At 37.7% G+C, this 26,206-nt stretch overlaps 1 protein-coding gene across 6 annotated transcripts in view; it reads right to left on the reverse strand.

The window, feature by feature from the left end:
• Window positions 1–2,541: 2,541 nt before the first annotated feature.
• The window catches only part of CEP78 (centrosomal protein 78), a 58,909-nt gene continuing 35,244 nt past the window's right edge, over window positions 2,542–26,206 (reverse strand). For 5 of the 6 annotated variants that reach the window (XM_066988737.1, XM_048049530.2, XM_048049531.2 and 2 more), the window contains 12 exons: window positions 25,692–25,795; window positions 24,145–24,319; window positions 21,763–21,876; window positions 21,462–21,526; window positions 17,239–17,347; window positions 15,058–15,193; window positions 13,010–13,055; window positions 11,381–11,524; window positions 7,987–8,064; window positions 6,189–6,355; window positions 4,852–5,005; window positions 2,542–3,363 (listed from right to left, as the gene is read on the reverse strand). In XM_066988737.1, the coding sequence (XP_066844838.1) occupies window positions 2,845–3,363; window positions 4,852–5,005; window positions 6,189–6,355; window positions 7,987–8,064; window positions 11,381–11,524; window positions 13,010–13,055; window positions 15,058–15,193; window positions 17,239–17,347; window positions 21,462–21,526; window positions 21,763–21,876; window positions 24,145–24,319; window positions 25,692–25,795 (1,811 nt within the window). In that variant the 3' untranslated portion in view covers window positions 2,542–2,844. The remainder of the gene's footprint in view (window positions 3,364–4,851; window positions 5,006–6,188; window positions 6,356–7,986; window positions 8,065–11,380; window positions 11,525–13,009; window positions 13,056–15,057; window positions 15,194–17,238; window positions 17,348–21,461; window positions 21,527–21,762; window positions 21,877–24,144; window positions 24,320–25,691; window positions 25,796–26,206) is intronic. The other variant, XM_066988738.1, reaches the window with a different exon arrangement.

The raw sequence follows: 26,206 nt of genomic DNA on the forward strand, positions 1-26,206 counted from the left end.
AATACTGCAAATGTGAAATGTGCAAAAAAAATTCCTGGGAAGCCCAAATAAGGAGAGAAAAATGCTAGAGTTTTATAAGTAAACAGCAATGTGTTCTCTAGCAAATAGCTGGGCTATTGATTCTAGGCTTTTATGTCAGTCGAACACAGACAAATACGTAAAACATTAACTAATAGCAAGAGGTTGAAACAGTCAAACTCAGTGGCAAGACGGTTTCATAATCACTTAAAATGTACATGCACAAAAATATTTTAAGATTATTACTTTTCATTAAAATACTTAAATATATTTTTACAGAATATTTTTTAGATTTTTTTTTATTTTTTTTTGAAAATGACATCACCTTGAAACTTCTGAAGGATTCACGATAGCCTTAAAACAGTGCTTTTCCCTCAAGGCAACTGACATCCGTTATCTCTACTGACTTCAGATCCAGTGTTTTGATTATGTGTAAAGTACCCACTCCAGATTCTCACAGTAAGCCACACGACAGTTCTTCTGACAAGACGAAGAACCCTTCATATTTTTGCTTGAAAATAATAATTAATGTTTAAGTATTAATCCAATTGGAGAAAAAAATAAAAAAGATGGAAGTTCTATAAACCACCTGGTCAATTTTGCTTCAAATGACGATTTTTGATATAATTCATACTTTAAAAGCAAATACATTATTTAACAGACAGAATTTATGCTGTCTGTTTATAGGCATACAATACATAAACTGTTTTAAGTTCTTGACGGTATCTTTAAGAGATGAGTAACAGGCAGTTCCTAATCCAACACATCTGAACACTTGACATTTTAACATTATCCACCATTTCAGAGATTAGTTTTTGTTTTAAAAAGGGAATGCATAGCATTTCAATGCTGAAGGAACTTCATCAACCAATGAACTGATCAAATAAAAATTATAAGCAATGAACCACAACTGAAGTATAGACCTCAAATGTTTGGGAGAATGTCTAAAAATGCATAGATTAACATATTACTCTGCTATTATTCTGAAGTGACAAAGTCTATATAAATAATGTACTTTCATTATGCAATTACTTGTGCAATATTGCAATAGCCAAGGTGATCTCATGCTATTTGCTCAGCAGAAATCCATTTGCAGATTCATGATTTTTGTTTCACAATTTTCAAGTAGCTGGAGACAGGAATTTCTACAGATCTTGTATAACAGAATTCTCACTTCTGATGACAGAGTGAAAAAGTTAATGGTAATTCCACCGCCCCCACACCCCAACTCAGCCCAAACCATCTTGCCTAATTCATGCATGTGAAATCAATCTTCCCTTGCTCTATCCTCCCGTGTCCCCTTTAGCTCTCCTGATGGAATACACACTGCCAAGAAAAAAAAATCCATATCACAAATAGGTTGAATGGTTATGATCACTGCAAATCTCAGCTACTACTGTAAAATATGAAATTAAAGTATTACAATTTGATCTACTTTTTAAAAATGAAGCTTTTCAGGATCACTTGGCAACACAAAATCATAGAATCATTTAGGTTAGAGAAGACCTCTAAGATCATCTAGTCCAACCCTTATGAGTTTTGAATCTTTAAACTTTTCTTAAAGATAAACATTGTATATCAGATTCTACTATCCCATCTCTCAGAGCTAGCTATGGTAATTTAAGAAATTCTTTTGAATCAGGACTGACATGCATGTGAAAATGTCACAGAAATAAATTATTGAAAGCAAAAAAAGCTGACTGGTTTGTTTGAAAAATTCATTCCTATTGCTCAACTAAATGACCTAGGCGTAAACCCTAAATTAAAAGGTAATTTTTCCAAATGAAAACTTTACCTTGCCACAGAGCTTAAAAACCATTCCAAGAATTTGTTTAAATGTTTAACATCTTCATCTTTGCAACCCTTCCAAGTTAAGTTGACTTCATAGTACTTCCACTTCTCTATATGAAGGAAAAAAAAAAGAAGACAAAGCACTATTAAAAACACTGAAGGAAACTAGTAATTATAGAAGGTAATTACTATATTAGTCTCTTGCCTTGTCATGGCACTTCGGCAAGCATACAAAGAAAGATACTACTTTTATTTTTCAGGGCCATACTGAAGTGCACCTTCTTCAGTGCAAAACAGCACCTTCTGTACTGCATTAGGCAAACCAAAAACCTGTGTTACTCTGTGCCATATTTCAGAAGCTGCCAAGTCAGCTGCCCGTGCAGGAAGACGTGAAGAAGTAGCTGGGGGGCAGACCTGAGAAGTTTCAAAACAGTATTTTTTCAGCTCTGTTCTCACATTTCTGTAAGTTATTTACGAGAGTAACCTAACTCAGCTGGAGTAGACATCCTCCAAAAGTCCCTTCACACATGTATTATTCTTCAATCTGCCCCAATAAAGAACAGCCGTATTTATTTATTTTAGAAATGTTTCTGTACTCATTTTCATACCTGAAGCTTCCAACTACTTTTGGGAAAGTCATACCCACATGGTCAGGCATCAACTCATGTTTGCCCTAAAAACCACTCTTTTCACTTCCAATGCAATATGCTGGAAATAAATTTAAAAACAAACCAAAATTTTTACTCAACTTTATTAGCTTGAAACGGTTTACACTTTACAAGATCTGTGATACACAAAAACCGTATTCCAGGAACCTCTGTGTGTAGTAAAAACTGAAGGGTACCAGTACAACATTTGTTTCCAAGAATAAAAATCTAGTGACAAGTGATGCAAACATGAAACAGGAATGCTAACAGCATGGAATGTTTTGTAAGTTTTAAAGTCTACATCACTTTACGAAAAATCTCACAACCTGTACTGAAACATCCAAATTTTATTTTTAACCTTGCATGTGTAAAGAACAGTCCAAACGCTTCAAGTGCTGGTAACACTGTGGATACTTTCTTGTATTTCAGAGACAGATCCTACGGTATCCGTTCCAGAGCAGTCTACCATCTGCGGTCTACTTTGGTCTGTTCTTGTTCCATCATTTGGAATTGCAGTTTCAGTCACTCTAGGAATGTATTTCTTCGAGGAAAAATTATTTTTTTCACCAGAAGCACTGCTGGATATTCTGCTACCATTACTTTTAATATTCACACTGGAATCAGTAAATGAATGCAGACTGGTGACCAATTGCCTTGCTAAATGATGTCCTTTTGCTTGATCATTTTGTTTGACTCTCTTCTCCGACAATGTTGGAATGCTGTTTTGAGGTTTATCCTCTTTGTTTTGGTTAATTGCTTGACTTTCATTTTCTTTTCGTAAGACTGGCTGCTGCTGTGGCACAGCAGTTGGAAATTCCTGTGTTTCTTGAAGAGAAGAGAAGGCATTATTCACCACCAGCTGGGATTGAAATGTGCCAGGAGAAAGCTGGATGTTCCCACCTCCACTCTGAAATAAGAGATTCCAGTTAAGATACTGATGCAACTAGAAAAAAAAATCCAATATTGCAACTGTCATATACTTGAGTCTGCATAGCAAAATAAAGTCTTTACAAAATATACAAAAGATTTAAAGATAATAGCAATCACATAACCTCTACTGCCCTACAAAGCAACCAAGTTTCAGAAGATCGCTAGGGTGAAAATGACAGAGTAGGCATATTTACTCTTTCACATCTAGCTTGAACTTTATACTACAGAAATGAGTCAGTCATAATGCAGCCAAAGCACAATCACTTCCTTAATTCTGAAATAAAATTCAGTATGTTTGCTCTGAGTTCACAATAGTTTGATCCCAGTAGTTTATCCCACAATACCTAGCTGCAAAAAGAATCTAAACTATGAAATACTAGGAGATACTAGGATTTAAGTATGAAATAGTACTAATGTTAGTTGAAGCTTTTTGCATGTATACTTAAAGAGCACCTCAAATTCAGGCTTCTAAATGAGCAGAATAAGAAAAAACATGACTTAGAAAAGCTGCATGGACAAGTTCAGAAGAATGCCATCAGCTGAAAACACAGTTGCAAGCTGCAGGCTGAACTACAGCAATGTGAAAGAACCTGTGACGAGAATTAAACTCAATTACTCCTAATAATTTTAACAGATTCTGAAAAACTGGAAATTACATTCAGCAGCATGAAAAAAAATATTGTTGTGTTTTAGAAGCTCATGGTGTTCTTGAAGTATTTTGAACACTTAAATCATTTGGAACACTAAGTGGGGAAGACATTAGGTATAAGAAAAATACTGGAATGCAGAATATTTCTAGTATGAAAGTTTTATTCAACTTGGACCTTGGACAAGATTGCAGCTGCCAACATCTTAACTTTGATTTTATTTTTTTTTAAATGAACTTTGGTACCTTGCTTGAAAAATCCTGAAAGTTTCCCATTCATTGTCTTTGGAGCTGAAACTAAAGCTTTATGTGGCTAATATTACGGATGTGTACTGGCCTGAAATTCATAGCATTGCTCACCTACGAATGTAAGAGAACTGGAAACGTATACTACCATTACTTAAAAGAAAATTACTGCTTTCCAATGGGCGTATTGTACTATTCTCTGTTATCAGATTCTAAGGTATTAAAAAGCGCTGTGTATCGTTTTTAAATGTCTTTAAAAAACTACTCATGATATTTGCTGATTTTAATGTATCAGTATGGTAACTTCGTATTTCAGAAAAAGACGTGGAAATTACCACCAACATTTTCGTTAGTACACGGCAAGCCAGTATAGTTTCTGTTCCAAATGCTTATCACTTAGAAAGTTGACATTAAGCACTATCATCTGTATAAATACAGCTACAGCAAGAGACTGTAATAATAGTTTCACGGATCATTTGGTTATCATTACTTTCAGTCAGAGTAGGAAAACTGCTGAAAAGTACATTAGATATTGCCACGTACATTGCACTACCATTCCCTCTATCGACTTACTCTGCTATTTTGCATATGTTCTTGTCTTTCTTCTTCAAAAGACTTCTCCTTTAGCACGTTAGCAGGCTTACTGAGAGTAGAATTCATTTGTGGATGCCCCAAAAGACCAAAATCTGACTGGTCTATCCCAGCTAATACAGCAAGTTGTCCAAGTCTGTAAAACAAAGCTCAGTAGAAAATGACGCACACAAAAAAATCTTATTCATGTGAAAGATCTAAACACTCAAAACCAGAAGAAACAGAATCTATCTCAGTATTTGAAGATTGTTTTTCCATTTTTAAGAGGCCCAAAACAGACTACCAAAGATCAAAACCAGCAGTGACAGCTATTTTCCTATCTTTTCACTAATTAGCCTGCAGGTACAAAATCACCAGCCTTTTTACTCAGTGTTACCAGGGTGAGTAATCTTCCAGTTAGCACTGATTTCAAAGCAGGATGCCGGCAAACAGACTCTGTGTCAGGCAGATGAAAGATGAAAACCTTATCATTCAGGCAGAAGCTTGGTGCACATCTCCCAAACTAGTATCACCTCTAAAAGCCAAATCCAATTACATGCCTCAGGAATACAGTCATGTTGTTTCACCTGCTAGTTTAGAAGTCAGCCAAACCTGCCATTTTTATTTTTATTTTTTAGCTTAAGCCACAATAAGAAGTCAAAAGTTGCAGCCATCACTTGATAGCATGGCTCTTTACAGAAGCTTATGGAGAAAACCAGTCTTTGCGACTGGGATTTTTTTAACTTTCAGAGCAGCTGCAGAACTTGTCATGAACAGATATAAGACCCATTTGAAAAAAATTATTTTTATGTAGCAAGAGAACACCTTTCCTTTGGCAGAGTCTTAATACAAACTTTAATCAATGTTCTCTAGAATATTTCAAGTCATAATGACCAATCCAAAATTTAAGTACCCAGTACAGTTTCGTTCATCTAGCCTTTTGTATTTCCATCAGTAAAAGAGGGCCCCAAGACAACAGAACACTTTCTGAAGCCAGTTCAACTGCATTTTCAGCCTTTTGAACTACAGGAACCCTAAGAACCACAGATGATCCACTGAACACTTAGCAAACACAATTCAATAGAAGCTTTCTTCTCTTTTGGAAAGGGCTTCTTGAAAGGACAGATACTTGAATTCAGAGGTACAGTGTTTGGATGTTTTTTACACTGACAAAAGACTGAACAGCAAGGACATAGCTTTTTTTTTTTTTTTTTCTCCTTTGCTGTTTGCCAGTACACTCCTAGAGATCTGAGGGGAAAAGGCAGCATAATTAACTGAGAGGGTAATTTTGGAAAAAGTCTTAGCAGAAAGTGTAAGACTCAAGTAAAGCAACAACCTACCCAGCATCTTTAAGGAGGTCTAAAAAAGCATGGAACTTTTGAAAAGAGTTCTCAATGCTGCCCAGAACACCTTCATCTTCCAAAATCATGTTGGCTACTGACTGCGCATGAAGAACCTCAGACAAGGAGATATTTAGATTCCTAAGCCTTGCATTTTCAATTTCCAGCTATAAAAGAAAGGCAAAAAAAAGTAAATCAATTTCTATCATTCTCAGTTCAAACAAATACCACCTCTGCAAGTCTATAGAGCAATATTACAAAGAGAAACACCAAAAATCACTGATACAGAGCTTCATGTACCAGAAACATTCAGGGCACTGTTACATGGAAGTCCATGCAGGGTTGTTTATCCTCAGCTGTAATTCTAAGCTACCATAAGTGAACTAGATGAAAGCACTCAAAACTGCTTATTCAGCACTGTCTTTAGTATGTACAGAATGGTGCAGAGCAAGTGCAAGCAAAGACATTAGATTTTAAATCATGTTACTTTGCATACATAATACAACACATTAGCACTAATGTTACTTTGCATATATAATATGACACATTAGCACCAAATAACTTATTTTTACTAGTAAAAAAAAGACCTTAATGAAGGCCAACACTCTTCATCCCTCTGTATCAGAGGGAATGCATACCACTATCTCTCCTCTGCTCTGTGCATCTCAAAATTCAAAGTTTAAGATAATCCCATTTTTCCTTCACACTGAACGTTAATCAAATCAGTGGCAGTCTGAAAGCTGAATGACAACTGTAGAATACACAGAGTTTTGTGTCTGGGTGAAGCATTAAGTCACTCATTTGAGTTCACAGACATGCAATCTCTGCTGCCACAGGCTTATTTTCTTTGGTCTTTTATAACAGAAGGCCAGAAAAAATACACATCTGCCTAATGAACTCTAGATGTTTAACTAGCAAAGTGATCAATTTTAGAGGTTATTGCTACTTAGCTTATCCCTTCCCCTCAGAAAAGGTACGTTCAAACAGTCTGGCATGAGAAATAAGACATCCCGCAGTGGGTATTTAGCCTGAAAAGTATTTAAGTATAAACCAGCACAGACTACTGGTATAGAGTCCTTTTTGTAAACCTGCTTCCTGTCCTGTGCACCACTTGTTGTTCAAGTTCAAAATAATACCATAAACGTCATCCCACTGCAGATCACATATAAACACTAAACCTATTAAATTACTTATCTTACACTCAACTCTATTGCAAGAAATTCTCCTTTTTGATTACACTCAATTCAAAAGGATCTTCCTAGGTCAGCAACACCAACTCATAACTGTGGCCAACATGCTATCAGTAAACCCATACAACATTACTATTGCCCACAAGAACAAAAGTTATAAAGTTATTATATTTGGCTTATACTGTCCCTTTCATTTTTAACATTTGCAACAAACAGCTTCTCGGTGCAAGTCATGATAGAGAAGGTGGGAGAAATCAAAAAACTATCCATCTGCTACAAATTGCAAGCAGAATTAACTACTTTCTCAAGGAAAACAATTATCAAAATGCTCTAGGTCATATCTAAAACACAAAATGAATGAAGCACACTGAAAGGGTAGCTTGACCAGGAGTTCAAGGCTCTGGAATAGGATCAGGAGAACAAACACACATTACTAAATGTAGATTTCATCACTGTCCTCAGGCTAGTAAATGATCCATGTGACTTTGAACTGAAATTCTGGAAGCTACCAGGTTAGAGGTTACTGATAATTACTACAATTAAGCAAGTGGGTAGTTTGATTGGTGCCTCCTTTAAAGTAAAGATGATTATCAGTTAAGGATCATTACCTCTGTTATCCGTTCTTCAGCCTTTACTCTGGCTCTTCGTTCTTCCTTTAATTTTTCTATACATTCTTCCAGCTCCAACTATCATAAAACAGAAAATTTATTTCCAAATGTCAGATCAGTATGCAGTATTATACACAAATTCAACACGTACAAATGACAATTTTAAGTTCTGGGTATTTCCTCAACTACATTCTTAATGAGAGGAAACTGACAGTTGAGATTCCCTCTAGTGGAAGGAAAGAAATATTTATCAGTTTTTGTTTTTCATTTAAGCCGAAATTACATTTTTGTTTATCAAAAGGAATTTGTTTATTTTAAGTGAAAACAACTGTTATTGTCTCAGCGTAGTATGCTTAAATCCCTTCCTTGAGCAGAAGGATTTGAAGTTCTCAAAAACTTGCATACTAAAGTCAAATTTCTATCATTCAGTCACATCAAGGGATGTTCGGGCAGATCTCTTCTTTTGGCACGCTGGCAGTTTAAGGAGCTTCCACCTCCTACTGTTTATTCCCACTCTGTAATTCCATCATTGTTCTTCCACAGCTGATTGTCCCTCTTCACTGAAAGGCTCTGCTAAGGTTTGCTACTAGCTGAACTGTAATCAAGGTGTTCAGCTGATCAATCCTCATGACAGCTCTCCACCCAAGCAGCTGTGCATTAAGTGCTGTTTAACAACAGTACCTAAGTACAATTAACACAGCTAAGAAGGGCCCCCCGCTTCCTTTCACATTACTAGCCACGGACTTCTGCTATTCACTTTGCTCCAGTTCTGGAACTCACCCAAATCACATCAGCCAGTGTGAATTATTAGGATGGCTGAGAACTAACATGAAAAAATCTCACTTTTTACCGCAACAGCAAGTTGAATTAACTTGCCTAATGATCACATAAACAAAGATACAAGATGGGAAAAGACTTAATTAAGAAACAGAAAAGTACTGAAGGATGGAGAGGAAGTAGACCTCACAATTAAATTGTGACAAGTGGTTAGCGTGGTTCTTCCACAGTCCAAAATTCTTGTTTTGCATCAGTATAACAAGAAGAATGGGTAATGAACAGGAGCTGTTCAATACTGCTTTAATAATGCTATCAGATTATGTCACTGTGGCCTAGAAAAGTATTCTGGTATCAAATTTAGAAAGTGACACTACAGTGGATTACCTTACTGTAACTGAAATCAGTAAAATCTGGACCAATAAAAGATGGGAGATTTGGAACCAATTTTGGAGTACATTCCTAGAACTTACAGTTCTTTCTCTTTGTAAGCACATATTAATCACAAATTACCCCTTCCTTGCAGATGCACTATATGTAATCCAAAGATATACTGTAAGTATCAGATTTATTTCACTAAGTTGGAAAAAAGGATTTTTATGCTAAACAGAGCAAACACTACACCTGCTTGGACCACAAAGGTCAATACGACAACCCTACCCCAAAGCAAAAAACACACTTTCTTTCTGTCTCTGCAGTGCATCACAAAATGACAGAATGGCTGAAGTCGACATATCTCTGGAGGTCATCTCATCCAATCTCCCTGCTCAGCAGAGACATCTTGAGTCCTGGACTATGTTTCTGAAAGCCACACTTTTGAACATCCCCAAGGCAGGAGACTCCACAACCACTTTGGGCAACTTATGCCAGTGCTCAGTCAACCTCACAGTAAAAAGTTTCTCCTTATGTATCTGATGAAACCTCCTGTGTTCCAGTTTGTGCCCACCGGCTCTTGTCCTGGCACCCCACACCACTGAAAACAACCCTGGCTCTGTTCTCTTTACATCCTCCCTTCACAAATTTATACACATTGGTAAGACCACTCCCCCCCCCCCCCCAAGCTTGCTCTTCACGAGGCTGAACAGTCCCATGAACAGCCTTTCCTCATAGGAGAGATGCTCCTGTCCCTTCATCATTTTCATGGCCCTTCCTTGGACTCCTCCCCAGTGTGTCCCTCCTGTACTGGGGAGCCCAGAACTGGACACCCTACTCCCAGTGTAGCCTCTCCAGTGTGGACTAGAGGGGATGGATCACATCCCTTAACCTGCTGGCAACACTCTTCCTCATGCAGCCCAGGATACTGTTGGCCTTCTTTGTAGGTGCAAGTGCAGAACTTTACTCTTCTTATTCAACTTGGTTGCATTCTTGAGTCCCAGAAATATTATTCTGTTCTCTCCAAACAACAAGAACACAAACATCAAGTATTTCCTGAAAACACTCCTGTCCTTGTTGCACAGAGGCTTTTGGCACATGGACTTCCATGATTCCAGACAGAATGCTCTAGATGAGAGTGTTGAAGCCACAGCACAGGCACAGTATCAACAAACTGCACATGAATAGTAATATGAAACCACCTACACAACTAAGTCCCAGGCCAATGGGAATACCTTAAAAATGTTCCCAAAGTTTCTAGAGAAAAAGGGTAAGTATTCATCAGCTGAAAAAATGGCAATTTACCCTATATTTGTAGAGTCATTTTGCCTTCCACATCAACTCTAAGCTACCCCAACTTTGCCATTACATATAGATGTGCAACAGTATCAAGTTTTAACTTCATTTTGGCTTATGTAAAAACAGCTCTGTGGTCCCAAATGAACAGTTTGTTCACACAGCATGGTCCTTTACGACAACCACCACGGAAAGACTGACTGCGAGTCTGATTTTATGCAACTTACATGGACCTTCTCCATTCAAAATCCAAATCCTAACAGGTGAGATACAGTCCTGTTACTCTGACTGATAATGTATTTTACAGTAGTGCTAGATTGCCACAGCAGTGTTACTGGGCCCCTGAAAGACCTTTGTTTTCCCTCCCTTTTCTTAGAACACTCTCTGTGAAGACATTTGCATCTACTTCATTTTTTCAAAACTACCAAAGTAATAGATGGAATAATAAAGAGCAAATTAAAAAAATAGTTACTGAGCTCAATTATAAAATGGAGCTTTTACACACTTTCAATTTTTAATTATTTTCATGCAACAACCATTAGAGTATTTTAGCTCTTCAAAATAACATTAAAATACATTTTTAAAGAAAGTACTTGTAAGGAAATTACTAAAGCAATAACACTCATCAAAAGATTTGTGAACCATGATTCAAGTCCAGAAAAGAGAAATTATGCAAAATACAGTTGTGTGCATTAAGTGTAATTCTTCCTTATTATGACGCTGATTTGGCAAGATGAACACAGCATATACATGTTCATTTGCACTATTCAGAGGTTGGAAATTCAGTGCACAATCAATCCACATCTTTTGAAATGGAAGCCTGTGTGACAATTAAAACCTATTCAGAAAGCACTCTGTGACTGGTTATTAGCTTAATCATAATTTCCTGAATAAGAGCTTGTTTGGTATCATTGACCTTCATGAAATTTAAGGCACAGAACATGCTTCTTACCTGGAATTGTTGATGCTTTGTTACATTAATCTTATCTAGTGATTTTGTCAAATCTGGATTATGGATAACATCTTCTAAACCTTCTGTCTCTTCAGTTTCAGATGATGAAGCACTTTCTACTGTCACTTTCACAGGAATACCTGTCTAATTGCATCAGAAAAGAAAAACACACCCACCCACAGCATTAAACTGTGTAACAAAAAAGAAAGATTAAATGCTATCAAAAGCCTTATTTAAATGCAATCTTTTCCCAAAGTCCATTAAAATGAATATGCAGCCCACCCAGTTATGCAATTCTGGGATAAATTTGCATAATAACATATAAAAAGATCTGTGTGTACATATGGGGTATACGTGACAAGGTTTTAGCACTAGGGGTTTGTGGGGATAGCCTCTGTGCAGAAGACCTGGTGCTGCTCTGTGCCACACGTGGCCAATTCCAGCCAGCTCCAGTGGCCCCCACCACAGGAGACAGCCAATCCACATGTGCAGTACCTCTGTGAAGCCATGCTTACTGAAGGACATAAACACCACAGGCAGCAATTTGGAGAAAACAGTGAGAAACAGAGGGCACACTAAGGTCAGAGGAGAAGGAGGTAGTTGTCCATGACAGAGCAGCCTGTGGAGGACCCCGTCAAAGCAGACAGATGGACAAAAAAGAACTGCAACTCTGTGGTGGTTTCACCCTGCTGGGTAGCTGAACTCCACCACAACCGCTTACCCCCCTGCTTCCTCAGAAGAGGGGGACAAGAAAGTATTCTGGAAAGAAAAAAAAAGTCTCACAGCTTGAGATAAGGATAATTTAATTAAAGTTAAAAGGAAGAGAAAAAAGACAAGCAAATGCTGTGCGGGAGCATGGAAGAGAGAAAAAAAATATCTCAACCTCCCACCAACGAGCAATGTTCAAACACAACCAGGGAAGCAAGGCCTTAATACGCAAAGTGGCTGTCTGGGAGAACAGATGTTTCCATAACGAGACCTGCCCCCTCCCCACCCCCTTCCCCTTTCCTGACAGGGAACTCCATCCCAGAGAGACACGGTACAAGCCCGTAGGAGAGTCCATACCACAGCAGGTGTTCCCAGTGGACTGCAAGTTGGGGGAAGCCCATGTCAAAGTATGGGTAAGTGTGCTGGCTGCAGCAACAATCTGACCCATTTGTGCACAAATTCAACTTTAGTATATGCTAATCTCCAGCTTTTCTCTGATAGTGGGGGAGTGATGGGAATGGGAAGGTGAAGGAGGAAAGAAGTTCCCCCTACAAACACAGATGGGTTCAAACACAAGAACGTAGTCCAAAAGCAGAAGAAAGAGGGAGAGGAAGGGGGAGGGCAGAACCTCAGAGAAAAATGTTAATTCTACTTATTGCCTCAGGGTGGATTGTGTCCATACTCAACCCCAGCCTGCTCATAGGGTTAATAAACCAAAAATAGTGATACAGAAATGGGAATAAACTGAGCATCAAAGATTCAACCAAATGCTGAAGTAAACTATTACTTCGCACTTCTATGTGACAAACTTTAAGTTAAGATGTCCCAGTCTCAACTTTTAGACAGTAAGATTATGTTGAGCACACATCTTTTTTTAAGCACTCATATACTAAGTAAACCTTCACATGAGCAAGGAAGTACCTGAATCTTCACTGGTAACTCTTCATTACCATCCACTGCCCCTCCCCTAAAAAGGGTGAGAAAAACACTTTTGAGGAAAGTAAGCTTGTAAAGTCATCATGGCTACTTCCATTTCTAAACACCAGCTTTAAGAAAGGTGAAACGGTTAAGTTAAAACAGCAAGACACTTTGCTGTACCCCTTTAACACTCACTACGTTCTCATTTTGTTCTACTAGTACGGCTACTTAATTATGACTTAGAGCAGCATTACTGGATGCTAACGATGTCTTCAATAGATATCTTGTTTAGTTTATTACGAACTGAAGTCAGCAAGATAAATTGGTGTTCAGCATTTCTAAAAAAACAAGTTTCATATAATTAGTTATAATACATTAGGAAATTTGTTTGTTTTAATAGACCTTAGCTGCTCAAAATGGAGGTTATGGAATACATAAGTTTTTTGGTTGTCTTTGTATTATCTTTTATTTCTTCAAAGTGTTGGAAAGGAAGCATTATAACAACATTACAACTTCCAAGTGTTATAAAATTCTTTTTAAACTTCATATGGCTAAGGTGACAACAATCATATCAGAACTAGAGGAGACAAAACAAAGAAATGATGGGGAGAATTCATAGAATCATAGAATATCCTGAGTTGGAAGGGACCCATAGGGATCACCAAGTCCAACTCCTGGCACCGCACAGGTCTGCCCTAAAGTGCACAGTCCAATCGCTTCTTAAATTCAGACAGGCTTGGTGCAGTGACTACTTCACTGGGGAGCCTGTTCCAGTGTGCAACCACCCTCTCGGTGAAGAACCTCTTCCTGATGTCCAGCCTAAACTTCCCCTGCCTCAGCTTGACACCGTTCCCACAGGTCCTGTCACTGGTGATAACGGAGAATAGGTCACCTGCCTCCCCACTCCCCCTCACGAGGAAGTTGTAGACTCCGATGAGGTCCCCCCTCAGCCTCCTCTTCTCAAGGCTGAACAGGCCCAGTGACCTCAGCCACTCCTCATATGTGTTCCCCTCTAGGCCCTTCACCATCTTCGTCGCCTTCCTCTGGACACTCTCCAACAGTTTCACATCCTTTTTGCACTGTGGTGCCCAGAACTGCACACAGTACTCGAGATGAGGCCGCACCAGCACAGAGTAGAGCGGGACAATCACTTCCCTCGACCAGCTAGCAATGCCGTGCTTGATGCACCCCAGGATACAGTTGGCCCTCCTGGGTGCGAGGGCACACTGCTGGCTCATATTCAGCTTGCTGTCAACCACAACCCCCAGATCCCTCTCTGCGGGGCTGCTCTCCAGCATCTCGTCACCCAGTCTGTACTTATAGCCAGGGTTGCCCCATCCCAGGTGCAGGACCCGGCACTTGCTTTTGTTAAACCTCATGTGGTTGGTGTTCGCCCACCTCTCCAATCTGTCCAGATCTCTCTGCAAGGCCTTTCCACCCTCAGAGTCCACAACTCCTCCAAGTTTGGTGTCATTGGCAAATTTGCTCAAAACACCTTCTAGTCCTACATCCAAATAATTTATAAAAACATTGAAGAGGACTGGCCCTAAAGTGAAGCCTTGAGGGACCCCACTAGTGACCATCCACCAGCCAGATGTGGCCCCATTTACCACAACCCTTTGAGCCCTGCCCATCAGCCAGTTGCTAGACATCTAGAATTCCTAGACATCTTGAGTTGGAAGCCAAATCAACAATACTACAAGCTTGGAAAACTAAATTATATCTTCAGCTATGAAGAAGTATGATAAATCATCAGTAACAAGAGAGTAAACGAACAAGATTTGTTTTGTTTTGGTACAACTGGATATTCCCATAGCCATCAAATTATGCCTTTGTGTGCATTTTAAAAACTTACTGGAACAGAATTTGTAACACCCTCCAAGAATTATATAAGGAGAAAAAAGTATGGATACAATATGAAGTTTTAAGTATGGATACAATATGAAGTTTTGTGTCCAACTTCAAACATGTATTTAGAAAAAATAACACTGCTCCTTCATTACACAGTTTTTATGCTTCAATATTTTTCCCTTTTACTGTGAAAACCTCACCTGCATCTCTTTGCACGTTCTGCAGTGCGCCAAGGGAGGAAGCCTTTTGTGCCCGGTGGTAGTGGTTTTGGTGAATAACAATCTTTTACAGATGTAGTCTTTTTCCCAGGACTTACAGACTTTTTAGATGTTAATCCTGCATTGAACAGCAAGAATAGGAGAAAAGAGAATTCATTGTACCTAGATATTCATACATACAGTTGCAGTTGACTTTATAAGTGAAATTTCCAACGTAATAAAAGGGACTGCAGGAAATCTACATTTCAATCTTATTTTGCTGACCTTCTCAAAAACTGATTTCTGTTTTGCTTGTCAAAAAGAAGGTTGGCCAGCTAATCTCCTGGCATGTTTAACAGTTATGTCAGGTTGGCAAAAGTAATGCACACTGTTATTAAGAAATAGAAGCAAAGTTTCATAGCTAAAATTTATTAATACTGGTAATTTCAGATATCCAATTCAGTTGTTGGAAGTGGGAGCTTAGACAGTTCATAATAAATATAAATGAATAAGGCTACATATGCACTTCAAATTGCCCTCTAGTGGTTTTAGTGTGAAAAAGATTGTTTTTGTAGTTTGCAAGATGCATTTAAAGCCGGTATTCCGGTTGATCACTTCCACAGACCACCAGCATCATCACTTAAGAAGAGTGATTAACAAAGTTGTATTTACTAATCCAGCGTTTTGTTGTTGTTGTTGTTGTTGTTTAAATCATATGCTATAACTCAAAGTAGATTCAGAATAAATGTCTAGATTCTACCTCAGGTTATGTATCAACAGAATTAAGACCCAGGAAACTGTTCACTACGTATTTTATATAGTTAAAGAAGAGGAAACTCAAGTTACTTCTTGAGCACAATCAACAGAACAACTGATTTTGTAAAGGCACAGAAATGTAGAACTGGGGTAACAGAATTCCAAATGTCACTTTATTCTCAATAAGTAAATGGGATAGATTTTTTAAAACTGTATTTAAGTAAGGCATTTTCTTCCATCACCCTGAGCACCAGGATTTATATATACAAACAGATTTTGATTTATGCTTACCTCTATGCTTCCAGATAACAATAGCAAAGATGAAAAGACAAGCCAGATGTATTACGGTGAAATTTTCAGTAATTTTGTTGAGAAATAGTGTATTGCAGTGTCCTGGTTTCAACTGGGATTGTGTTAGTTTTCTTCCTAGTGGCTGGTATGATGCTGTACTTTGGATTGAGGTGAAAATAATGCTGATAACACACCGATGTTTTAGGTGTTGCTGAGCAGTGCTTACACTAAGTTAAGGACTTTTCAGCTCCTCGTGCTGCCCTGCCAGCAAGGAGGCTGGGGGTGAATAAGAAGCTGACCCAGATTGGCCAAAGGGATGTCCCATGCCATAATACGGTGTTATGCTGAACAGTAACACTGGAGGGAGTTGGCTGGGAGGCAGGGATGGGTGCTACCTGAGGTCTGGCTAGGCATCAGTCAGTAGATGGTAAAAAAACTTCATTGTACATCACTTGTTTTTTTAATCATCATTATTATTATTTCCCCTTCCTTTTTTATCCTATTAAATTGTCTTTATCTCTACCCACAAGTTCTACCTTTTTTCAGATTCTCTCCCTCATCCTGCTGTGGGGGGTAGCGAGTGAATGGTTGTGTGGTGTTCAGCTGCCTGCCAGGTTAAACCACAACATGTAGCTATCAGTACTTAAATATTCAAAATACCTATGTTATTTTAAGCATATTATTAATAATATGTTTGCATGAAGTTTTAAAAAAGAACATTTTGTACATCAGTTAAAAAAATAATCAATTATTGTTTGTTTTGGCACAGTCTGCTACAGAAAGGCTACAGCATCAGAAAAACTAGGCAACTCCCTATCAACAAGCGTCCTAGAACTGAAGAATTGTGGAGAGGATGCACTCAGAATACATGCAATGCTTCAAAACAGTGAATTTAGTATATCCTACACTTTTCCCAACCACATATACGGCAGCCCTAAAAACAACAGAAAGTTCGCTATAGAAACGTCTGTGCTACCATCAGCGGTTATTAATATTAAATTTTCTTTGAAGAAAGGTATCCTGCAAAACACTGATGTTTAGACACACTAAACATTTCATAATTAACATTCTTAAACAGTAACATGCCATTTTGTAAACAAAATTCACTACTGCAGGAAAAAACAAAGACAATATTACCAATACGAATAGTAGCTTTTCCTTTTCGACCACTTCCTAGGACAATAGTTCTTTTCTTTGGTCTAGCTTTCAAAGCATCCTTGGAAGATGGTGAAGTCAGCCATTTATACTGAATTTATGTTTTTAATATAAAGAAAGAAAAGTTAGTTTAGTAGCTAATATTTAAAGAGGTGCTTATTTAAGATCACGTTTAATTTTTTTTTGTCAGATACAAGACTGCCACTGCTAGTTACAACTTAATAGTGAACTGTAAAACTAGAGAAAAACGAAAATCCCACAAGCTCCCAACTTAAACACAGATTCAATGCAAGTCTGAATGCTGCATTATCAGTAAGTGTTCCCAGAATACCACTGTAACATCCCATCCAATATTTTCGTTTCTCCTGCACAAAACACTTCTCCTTTTATAGTAAAAAAATGGCATCAACCCTATAAAAAGGAAACTCTGGCTCTGGCTTTCATTCTCTACAGAAAGCTGGCTTGCTAGGAATGACTGGTTCCCGCCAAACTTCTCCAGAGTAATAAAAGCTTAACTAACATGATTTTATATTACCAGTAGAGTTAGTATTTTTTAAAAAAATAAGTTCAATTTTCACTGCCTCTAATGAAAAGACATCCATACAAAGTAAGAGCATCTCAAAAAGAATTAAGATGCTGATAATCAAAGGCAATTGCTGTAATTCAGACTTCTTTACGGCAACAGATCTACTCATAAAAGGTTCTACTTCTGCCAATTAAAGTCTAATTATTCCCAAGTTACACGGTCACTTAATTTTCACTGTGCATCAAGTTATAGTTAGCACAAAGTCCACTGCTGAAGCAGCCATCGAAGGAAATGTAGTTAATACTAATGCTTATTTCAGACAGCCCTAAGCCCCACCATCATAGTACTAGGAACAGGAAACCAAAATTAATCCCTCCTAATACACAGGGAAGATTAATCTGCAATTACTGTGCTGCAACTAACAAATTCTAGCAGAATGAACTGCTCATTTTCAACTACAAAATAGACTAAAACTAACTGTAAACTTTTAACACGAAGAATAGCTTAGCTTTGTTTTACTACACATAAACCAGTTATTACTAGGTCAAACGTGAAGTTCACCTACTCAAGAGACATGCTATCAGGTTAGATACCTACTGCTGTTGTACAATAACTAAGTATGAAGACAGCAAAGGTATTAAGACAGTTGAAAAATGACTAAGTCCTTAAGTTGGGACTATGAAAGCAACTTGTAGAAATCTCCAGTGGATTTTTCTTCTAAATTACTCAGTCTCTCCCAGAAATTACACAAACTTTCACCACCTAGTACACCCAATCATACCTGCAATTACAATCCACCATCCAAGAGTTACACAGTGCTGCTAAGATAATACAACCTTTCTCTATTTTAAGTGTCCATTAAACTTACTGGAAAATTTCTTATGTTTAGAGGCACCGGTTAGCAGTGAGCAATCCTTCTTGCAAACATGAAAACCCAACCCAAAGGACAAGTACATAAATGCTATTAAAAAACAGAGAAATGACTTATGCAGAACAGGATGGAAGGGCTGCTGAGACAGGTATCCAGTAAGCAAGTGTAACGGTACATTAGAGGCTATTAGTGGCAGCCAAGACGTGATCTTTTGTTATTATGGCTTACTATTATAAAGTTAATCAAAAGCCCACCCAACTCCTCTTTATGATGCAACACACTATTTTTTTTCCCCTGACTCAACAAGCAGTTCAGGCAGAAAATATGGAGTTCACACAGCAGGTGCCATGATAAGATCATGCAGAATGTAGCTCTGCCACTCCTCCGATAAATACTAGTTCCACATTTTACTGAGTTTTAATCATGAGACTTGTAACAGTTAGCCTCTGTCAGGTTAAAAAGCTGAAACTAGAAGCAGATGAAACTGGAAGAAGTACTAGGGATGGTCATCCATCCAAGTCTTTAGCTGGCTCTGTGGAAGAGATATGGTATGAGTTAGGTAACTTTATGCAAGAATAAGCAATGGATTAGTTTCAGACAGAAAACTGTATCTCAGACCTTGTCTCAGAAGTCCCTACCCAAAGGCTAAACTTAGTACAACTGAGTCTTTATTTCCTATCAATATGAAATCCAGATTTTTAGCAACTATCATGGATAAAAATAAAGAAAAAGAACCCCTCCTAGGTTAAATATTTCCAAGACAGATATGCATGTTTTCCCCACTATGGAAAAAGGAGCAGCATATCCTTTTAAAACCTCCCAGGCTGGAGGTAGTGTCTACATTTTGCCAACTGTGTACTAACTGTCTGTTTTGCTTGCCAAGCTTAAGCTACAAGAAGCAAAAAATAAAAATTGCTTCTTTACATTTGTAAACTTAATCTGTGATGGATCCTTCATAAAAATACAGGGGAAAAAGCAGAAAAGGAACTGAAGTTTGAGTTAAGCTAAAACTTGTTGAAAATAGAAAGAACTGGAGTATTAGTTACATACAAAATTTAGAAGAGGTCACTAGGACTCAAACAAATACACCCTTAGATCATTTTTACTTGCAAGTTTCTTTTAATTGTACAGCTGATTTTGGCCGAATAAAGAAATAGTCCTTCTAGTTTTCTGCAGCACAGCTTTATGACCAACTGTTTGTCATCTTTGATACTCCTGACAATTTATAAATTTACTCGTTTTGATCCCTAAAAAAAAAACACCAAAACCTACACGAAACATAACAAAGCACCCACACACTGCTGACTTTCAATATAGAGCGCATCAAGACACTACCGTCAAGAAACTCAGCTGTTTTTCTATTCATAATACTCAGGCTGCTTATGTAACTAAGCTTAAAATCAACGGTAAATCCTGAGGTTAGGGTAGTAAATGTTTCAGTTTCAAAAGATTATTAACCTTAACATCAAATGTTTGCATTTATCTGACTAAACAGGTGGACTATCCCACTGTGAGTGCCTGCACTGTTCACATGATATACACAGCAAATGCTGTTTACAACGGACTACCCACACAGTTTATGAAATAACAGATCTAGGCAGTTGTGTTCTTATTTGTGGAAGAGGCTGTTACTTAGCAAGCTGATGATCAGTGATTTTTCATTTACATTATTAATCTGGTATACAAGACTGTCAGCATGGCCAGTAAGACTTAAGATACTGCACTACCTTGGTAAATATAGAACAAATGTCTTGAGTTGGGTGGTCTCATGGTATATGGGAGATTCCCCATAGAGTTGCTTCTTTTCACAGTTCAGTTTTCCATTTATCTTGAGCTGTATTCTGTACAGGCAGATGCTATTTTCATGTAATACCTGCAACATCTGGCATGTGTTGATTGCACCAGCCAATGATAAAAGAGTACTTTTTCACAGCTAACCTTGGTTTCTCCAAAAGAGTCTTTAAGATATTGAAATGGAGAACTGTATTAATCCAAGGAATACGACACAGACTTCACAATTTATTAGATTCTCCCTGCAAAACCACAACTCTGACTTCCAAATATTTTCAAAGCCAAAAGAGCAATAAATTCCAGAACAAGAACTGGGAAAACAAGAATAAATGTACACTCATTTGCTTGATAGCTCTTTTGGGAACTGAATCAGATTTCCCTGTTATAAATAAAAGACTCAGTATTTAAACAGTATATCTGATCATAAATGGTGCAGATATTTTATACAAGTTACAGTGAACACTGTACAGTCATTAGATAAAGATGGCAAATGACAATGTACTTTAAACTATTGTTTCTTAGATGATTTATATTGCATAGTCCTGAGTAGCTTAAAAATTGACTATGTAAATTATTGACAAAAGTTCCAAAATAATGTTTTAAATTTTAAATTATGAGTTCCTTTATTTAATTAAGTTAATTTTCATGTGTTAAGAAAACATTCTACAAAACTTAGCAGTTCAGAATTCTTATTTACTTGTTCTACAGTAATGCCTAAGTATACACAAATTGCCATTATTCTTCCAATAAAATGAATATCCTGTTTTTATTTTATCTTAAATTACCTTAAAGAAATCATAAAAAGTCCAATATAATATAGTTAATGTTGCTGCTAGTGTTTTAAGCTTTTCTTCTCCTATTTTTTGTTTCTTTTTTAAATAGAGTCACCTTTCTGTCTATAATTGGAATAACTGCATTAGGTTAATTCCGAACTAAGTTATCTTTGTAAAAATAAATGCAATGCCAGCTTAAAAAAACAAAGCACAAGTCAGTCACTCTAGAATGCCTAGCACATACCTCTGAATTAGCATTATTTCCATTCATAAGAACTCTTTCAATAATGTTTTTCATCAGAACGTGATCTAGAATGAATTAAGATGTCTCATTAAGAATTTCCTAGATGAGACCAGTATTTATGCAAACAGATCATTGAATAAGCAGTGTCTACCCTCCTCCCTTCACCCATTTTTAAATGCTTAGCAAAATACTGTTGCAGGCTTTTTCCTTGAAAGCAGTGTACTTTCCCCCACCAGAACTACTCAAAAAGAAAAAAAAAAAAAACAGGACAAAAGCACATATAGATACTACAGATACATACCAATTAATGGATTTTTTCTTATGTCAAGTACCACTAATGTTGTATTAGTTTGAAGAGCATCTAGTAATGACCTTGCTCCTTCATTGGATATTCCACATTGCTGCAAATCAAGTGCTAAAATATTTGGGGAGGTAAAATAAATAAATTATTCAATGGCGTAACTTGTAGAAATATCTACAATTTAATCCACACTTGCTGAGAACCTCCATTTCACAGAACATGGATAAAGAATGTTACTCCAACAACCAAATGTTCAAACAAGAATTATTAATTTTGGAGGTGAAAACTAGAAGTTTAGGTCAGTAGCACACATTAACATTAACACATAACTGCTAAACAATTGCAAAGGAAGGAATACAAAATGACAGTTAAGTCACTGTGATTTAGAATTCCTAGCAGAGGTAATAGGTCTAGATACTGATTAATTCAGCTGTTCAAGGTACCATAGTATGTAAAAGCAATCAACTTAAGTCTAGTCTGAGTCAGATCACTGCTTCTGCAAGATCAGTAAGTTACTTGGTCACTATGAAATAGTACTATTAAGGCTTTAAAATTTATTTCTTGTTATGCATACAGAATATAACAGAACAGTTGAGATTGGACGGATGTCTGGTGGTCACCCTGACCAACCCCCCTGCTCAATCAGGACCACCTTGAGCAGGCTGCCCAGGACCATTTCACCCAGATGGTTTTTGAAGATCTCCAAGAAGGAAGACTCCACAACCTTCCTGGGTAACCTGTACCAGTCTTCTGCCACCCTCACAGTAAGATGTTTCTCCTTATGTTTCTGATGGCATCTCCTGTGCTTCAGTTTGTGTCCATTGCCTCCTGTTCTGTCACTGGACACTACTGCAAAGAACCTGTCTCTGTCTTCTTCACTGCCCCTGCTCTGATACCCATACACCTTGAGGAGACCTGCCCTTAGGCTGAGAGAGCTGAGACTGTTCAGCTTGGAGACTTTCCTTATCCTTGTCCCTTTACCATCTTAGTGGCCCTTTGTGGGACTCCCTCCCTCCAGCAGCTTCACCTCTCTCCTGTACAGGAAAGCCCAGTAACCCAGGTCTGGCAGCCTCAGCAGTGCTGAGAAGTGGGGATGGATCACTCTCCTCAAACTGCTGGCAACACTCCTAATACAGGATAGATAGCCTTCTTGGCCACCAAGGCACAGAGCTGGCTCACAGACAGCTCTGTTTACAAAAGGACCCCTGGCTTGCTTTCTGTCAAGCTGCCTTCCAACAAGTCAGACCCCAGCATGTACTGGTGCATGGTATTATTCATTCCTGGGTGAAAGACTTAGAACTTCTCTTTACTGAACTGCATTTCTCTAGTCCACTGAGGTCCCTCTGGATGACAACACTTCCCTGCCTTCTCAGGGATCAAAGCAAGGCCCACTGGAGTATACCTCCCTAGGTCCTTCCTCCTGCCCTTCCTGAAGAAGATCTGAATTACATTTGCTTTCTTTCAGTCTTCAGGCACCTCTCCCAATCACCATGATCAATCAAACACTGAAAGTGGACTCACACTGGTATCAAACATCTCACTCAGCACTTGTGGGTGCATCCCATGAGGGCCAACAGAGTTCTGTGTGTTCAAATTGCTTAAGTATTCTCTAACCCGATCCTCTTAAGACCCACATGAATGTTATTTGTACACCTAGCTCACAGTATAAAACTATTCCCATGCTTCAATATATTTAAGAGAAGGGCTACAAAGCTGGTGAAGGGCCTGGAACACAAGTCCTATGAGTAGTGGCTGAGAGAACTAGGGTTATTTAGTCTGGAGAAGAGGCTCAGGGGAGACCTTATTGCTCTCTACAACTACCTGAAAGAAGTTGTGGGGAGCTGGGGGTCGGCCTCTTCTTGCAGATTAAGCAGCAATAGTACTAGGGGGAATGACCTCAAGTTGAGCCAGGGATTGTTCAGGTTGAAAATCAGGAGACATTTCTTCTCAGACAGGGTGGTTAGGCATTGGGTTGCCCAGGGAGGTGGCAGTGTCACCGTCCCTGGGGGTGTTTAAGGAAAGGTTGGACCTGGCAGTTAGGGACATGGTTTAGTGGGTGACATTGGTGGTAAGGGGATGGTTAAACCAGATGATTTTGAAGGTCTTTTCCAATCCTAATGATTCTGTGATCATTATTAGTAATTTCATACATATGTACTGTAGAACAAATTACTTCTCCGATATACTAGAGGACACTTCCAGATGACCCAAAAGTATTTGGGCATTAACTATCCAAAAAGAGGAAAAGAAAGAATCTCTTTCAAATGGAATTCTTTCCTAGAAAATAGGAAATTACACTACTGGCTACATTTGCTATTAACTGTCAACTTTCAGTCTTCTGTCTGCCTCTACTCTATCCAAAGAGTCGGTATTTCACAGTACCTTTTAGCCACAGGTCCTCTCCTAGACAGTCTGCAAATGCACTTGCTCCTCTATCTCCAACAAGCATGTTGCAGTTCAAAGTAATGCGCCTCAAGCCTGTCATATAGTCGAGGTCAGGTCTCCTATAACGCAGGCTTTCAGCCCAAGCTTCACCATGTCTTTTCATTGCCTGGTGCTTTGCAAACACAGGTGGTGTTACCAAGTGCAAAGACAAAGCCACAATCAATGACAAGATCATAAAAGTGACGATTAATGGCTTGTGTGCTAATGCAAGAAACACATTTATACCAGTTCTCAGTTCAAGAAATACAGGTCATTCTTAAACATTACAGTTAAGTTATGTTTGTTCTCATCATCTAGTTTTCAATGCATGTTACTAAATAAGGTTAAAGAACTCTAAACATCTTAACACCTTTCTTACACGACTTAAAATGCACCTTGAACAAGATATACACAGTAGGAAATTGCATGCTTTCATGCAAACCAATGTTAACATTAATTAGAATATGGTACTAGTCACAAGCTTAATCAGTTAATTAGAAGCTTCTAAACTGTAAACTCGATTTCATTATTTCTACCCAGTGCTTAAGAATGCTTTAGACATTCTGAAACATTTGTGAAAATTATTAAAGAAGCAATCCTTAAAACAGATGTCAATTACAACCCTAATCTTCATTTGAAGACATCCTGAATGGTTATTTCTTTAAATGACACTTATTAAGAAAAAACATATTTATATCTCATACCGTAAACTGGTTTTGGCATATCATTTCACAAACTTTGGAAGGACTGTTCACACACTAAACTTCACATATGCTGCTCACAAAGTGCTTTGATGGTTAGAGGTTGAAAGTTAAAGAAAAAAATTAAATGTTCAATAACAGGTTAATTAATTTTATGTTCACTGAGTCAGGAAACAATATAATAACAACAAAAAGCAGATCTGAACATTCACTACTATTTAAATTACAACTCAATTATTCATTATCCAATCCCATTACATTTTAATTTATGGGGAAACAATTGAAAAGGGATACAATAGAACTTATTTCCAGAGTATAAATACTGCCCACTTTGAGCTGCGTAACATGGGTTACACAGAATAGCCTGTATTTTTCTCACTGGTAATCAGAATGTTTTCCTTTACTATTGTATATGCAGGTATACTAAGATATTTACATCTACTCAGTATCAAATAATTTGGTCTTAATAGATGTTCACTTCAGGGCTTATGAAACTGATTACAATAAAACTGACTTATCATTAAACATTCATGTGACAACAGCTTTCCCACAATGAAATACAATTTTCAGGACTTTTTTTTTTTAAAGCATTACAGTAGCTATGCTAGAGATTATCCTTCTCCTGCAGAAATTTGAAGTCAGAAACAGTTCTTTGAGCTCAGGACAATATATGGAATAGCACTGCTTTTAGTATTGAAAAACTAAAAAATTAGATACTGTTAGATTTGTTACTAGCTGAACATAGTTATTATTCTTAGTTAAAGTTATTGTGAACATTTAGTTCAAGAAAGATGATGAAATTACCTTTAATACATTTGCCGTATGCTCCGCTCCTCGCCAGGTGAGGCTACATCCTGTGAAGTTTACGTATCTGATAGTAGCTGAATTCTTCACACTCTGGCAGATTGCTGAAGAAAACAAGAGCATGCGTGTTATCTACACACACCACAACTAGGTTATCAAAACAAATGCATTCGTTCACTACCATATTAAGAAGCGGAATCAATAACGTGGCAAACACCATGACAAAACACTGGTATTGAAGTAAAGGAGATTTTAAACGCATTTAATGTGTTGTAAAATTATACATTTTAGTGCAAGTGCTTAGCAAAGATTCTTTGAACAAACCAGAACATTTTATTTCAGTTTACTTGTGTAAACATGAAAAAAATCAAGAAAGTTAGCCTCCAACTTAAATATTGTGACTGTTTTAAATAAAACTATAAGCATCACTATTCAGTAGCATATTTATTTACTAGAATCAAGTAAACAAATTCAAGTCTAAATAATGTAAAATCATGTAGAATAAAGAAAATATT

This window comes from Anser cygnoides, chromosome Z (assembly GCF_040182565.1).
Source record: "Anser cygnoides isolate HZ-2024a breed goose chromosome Z, Taihu_goose_T2T_genome, whole genome shotgun sequence".
Taxonomy (NCBI): Eukaryota; Metazoa; Chordata; class Aves; order Anseriformes; family Anatidae; genus Anser; species Anser cygnoides.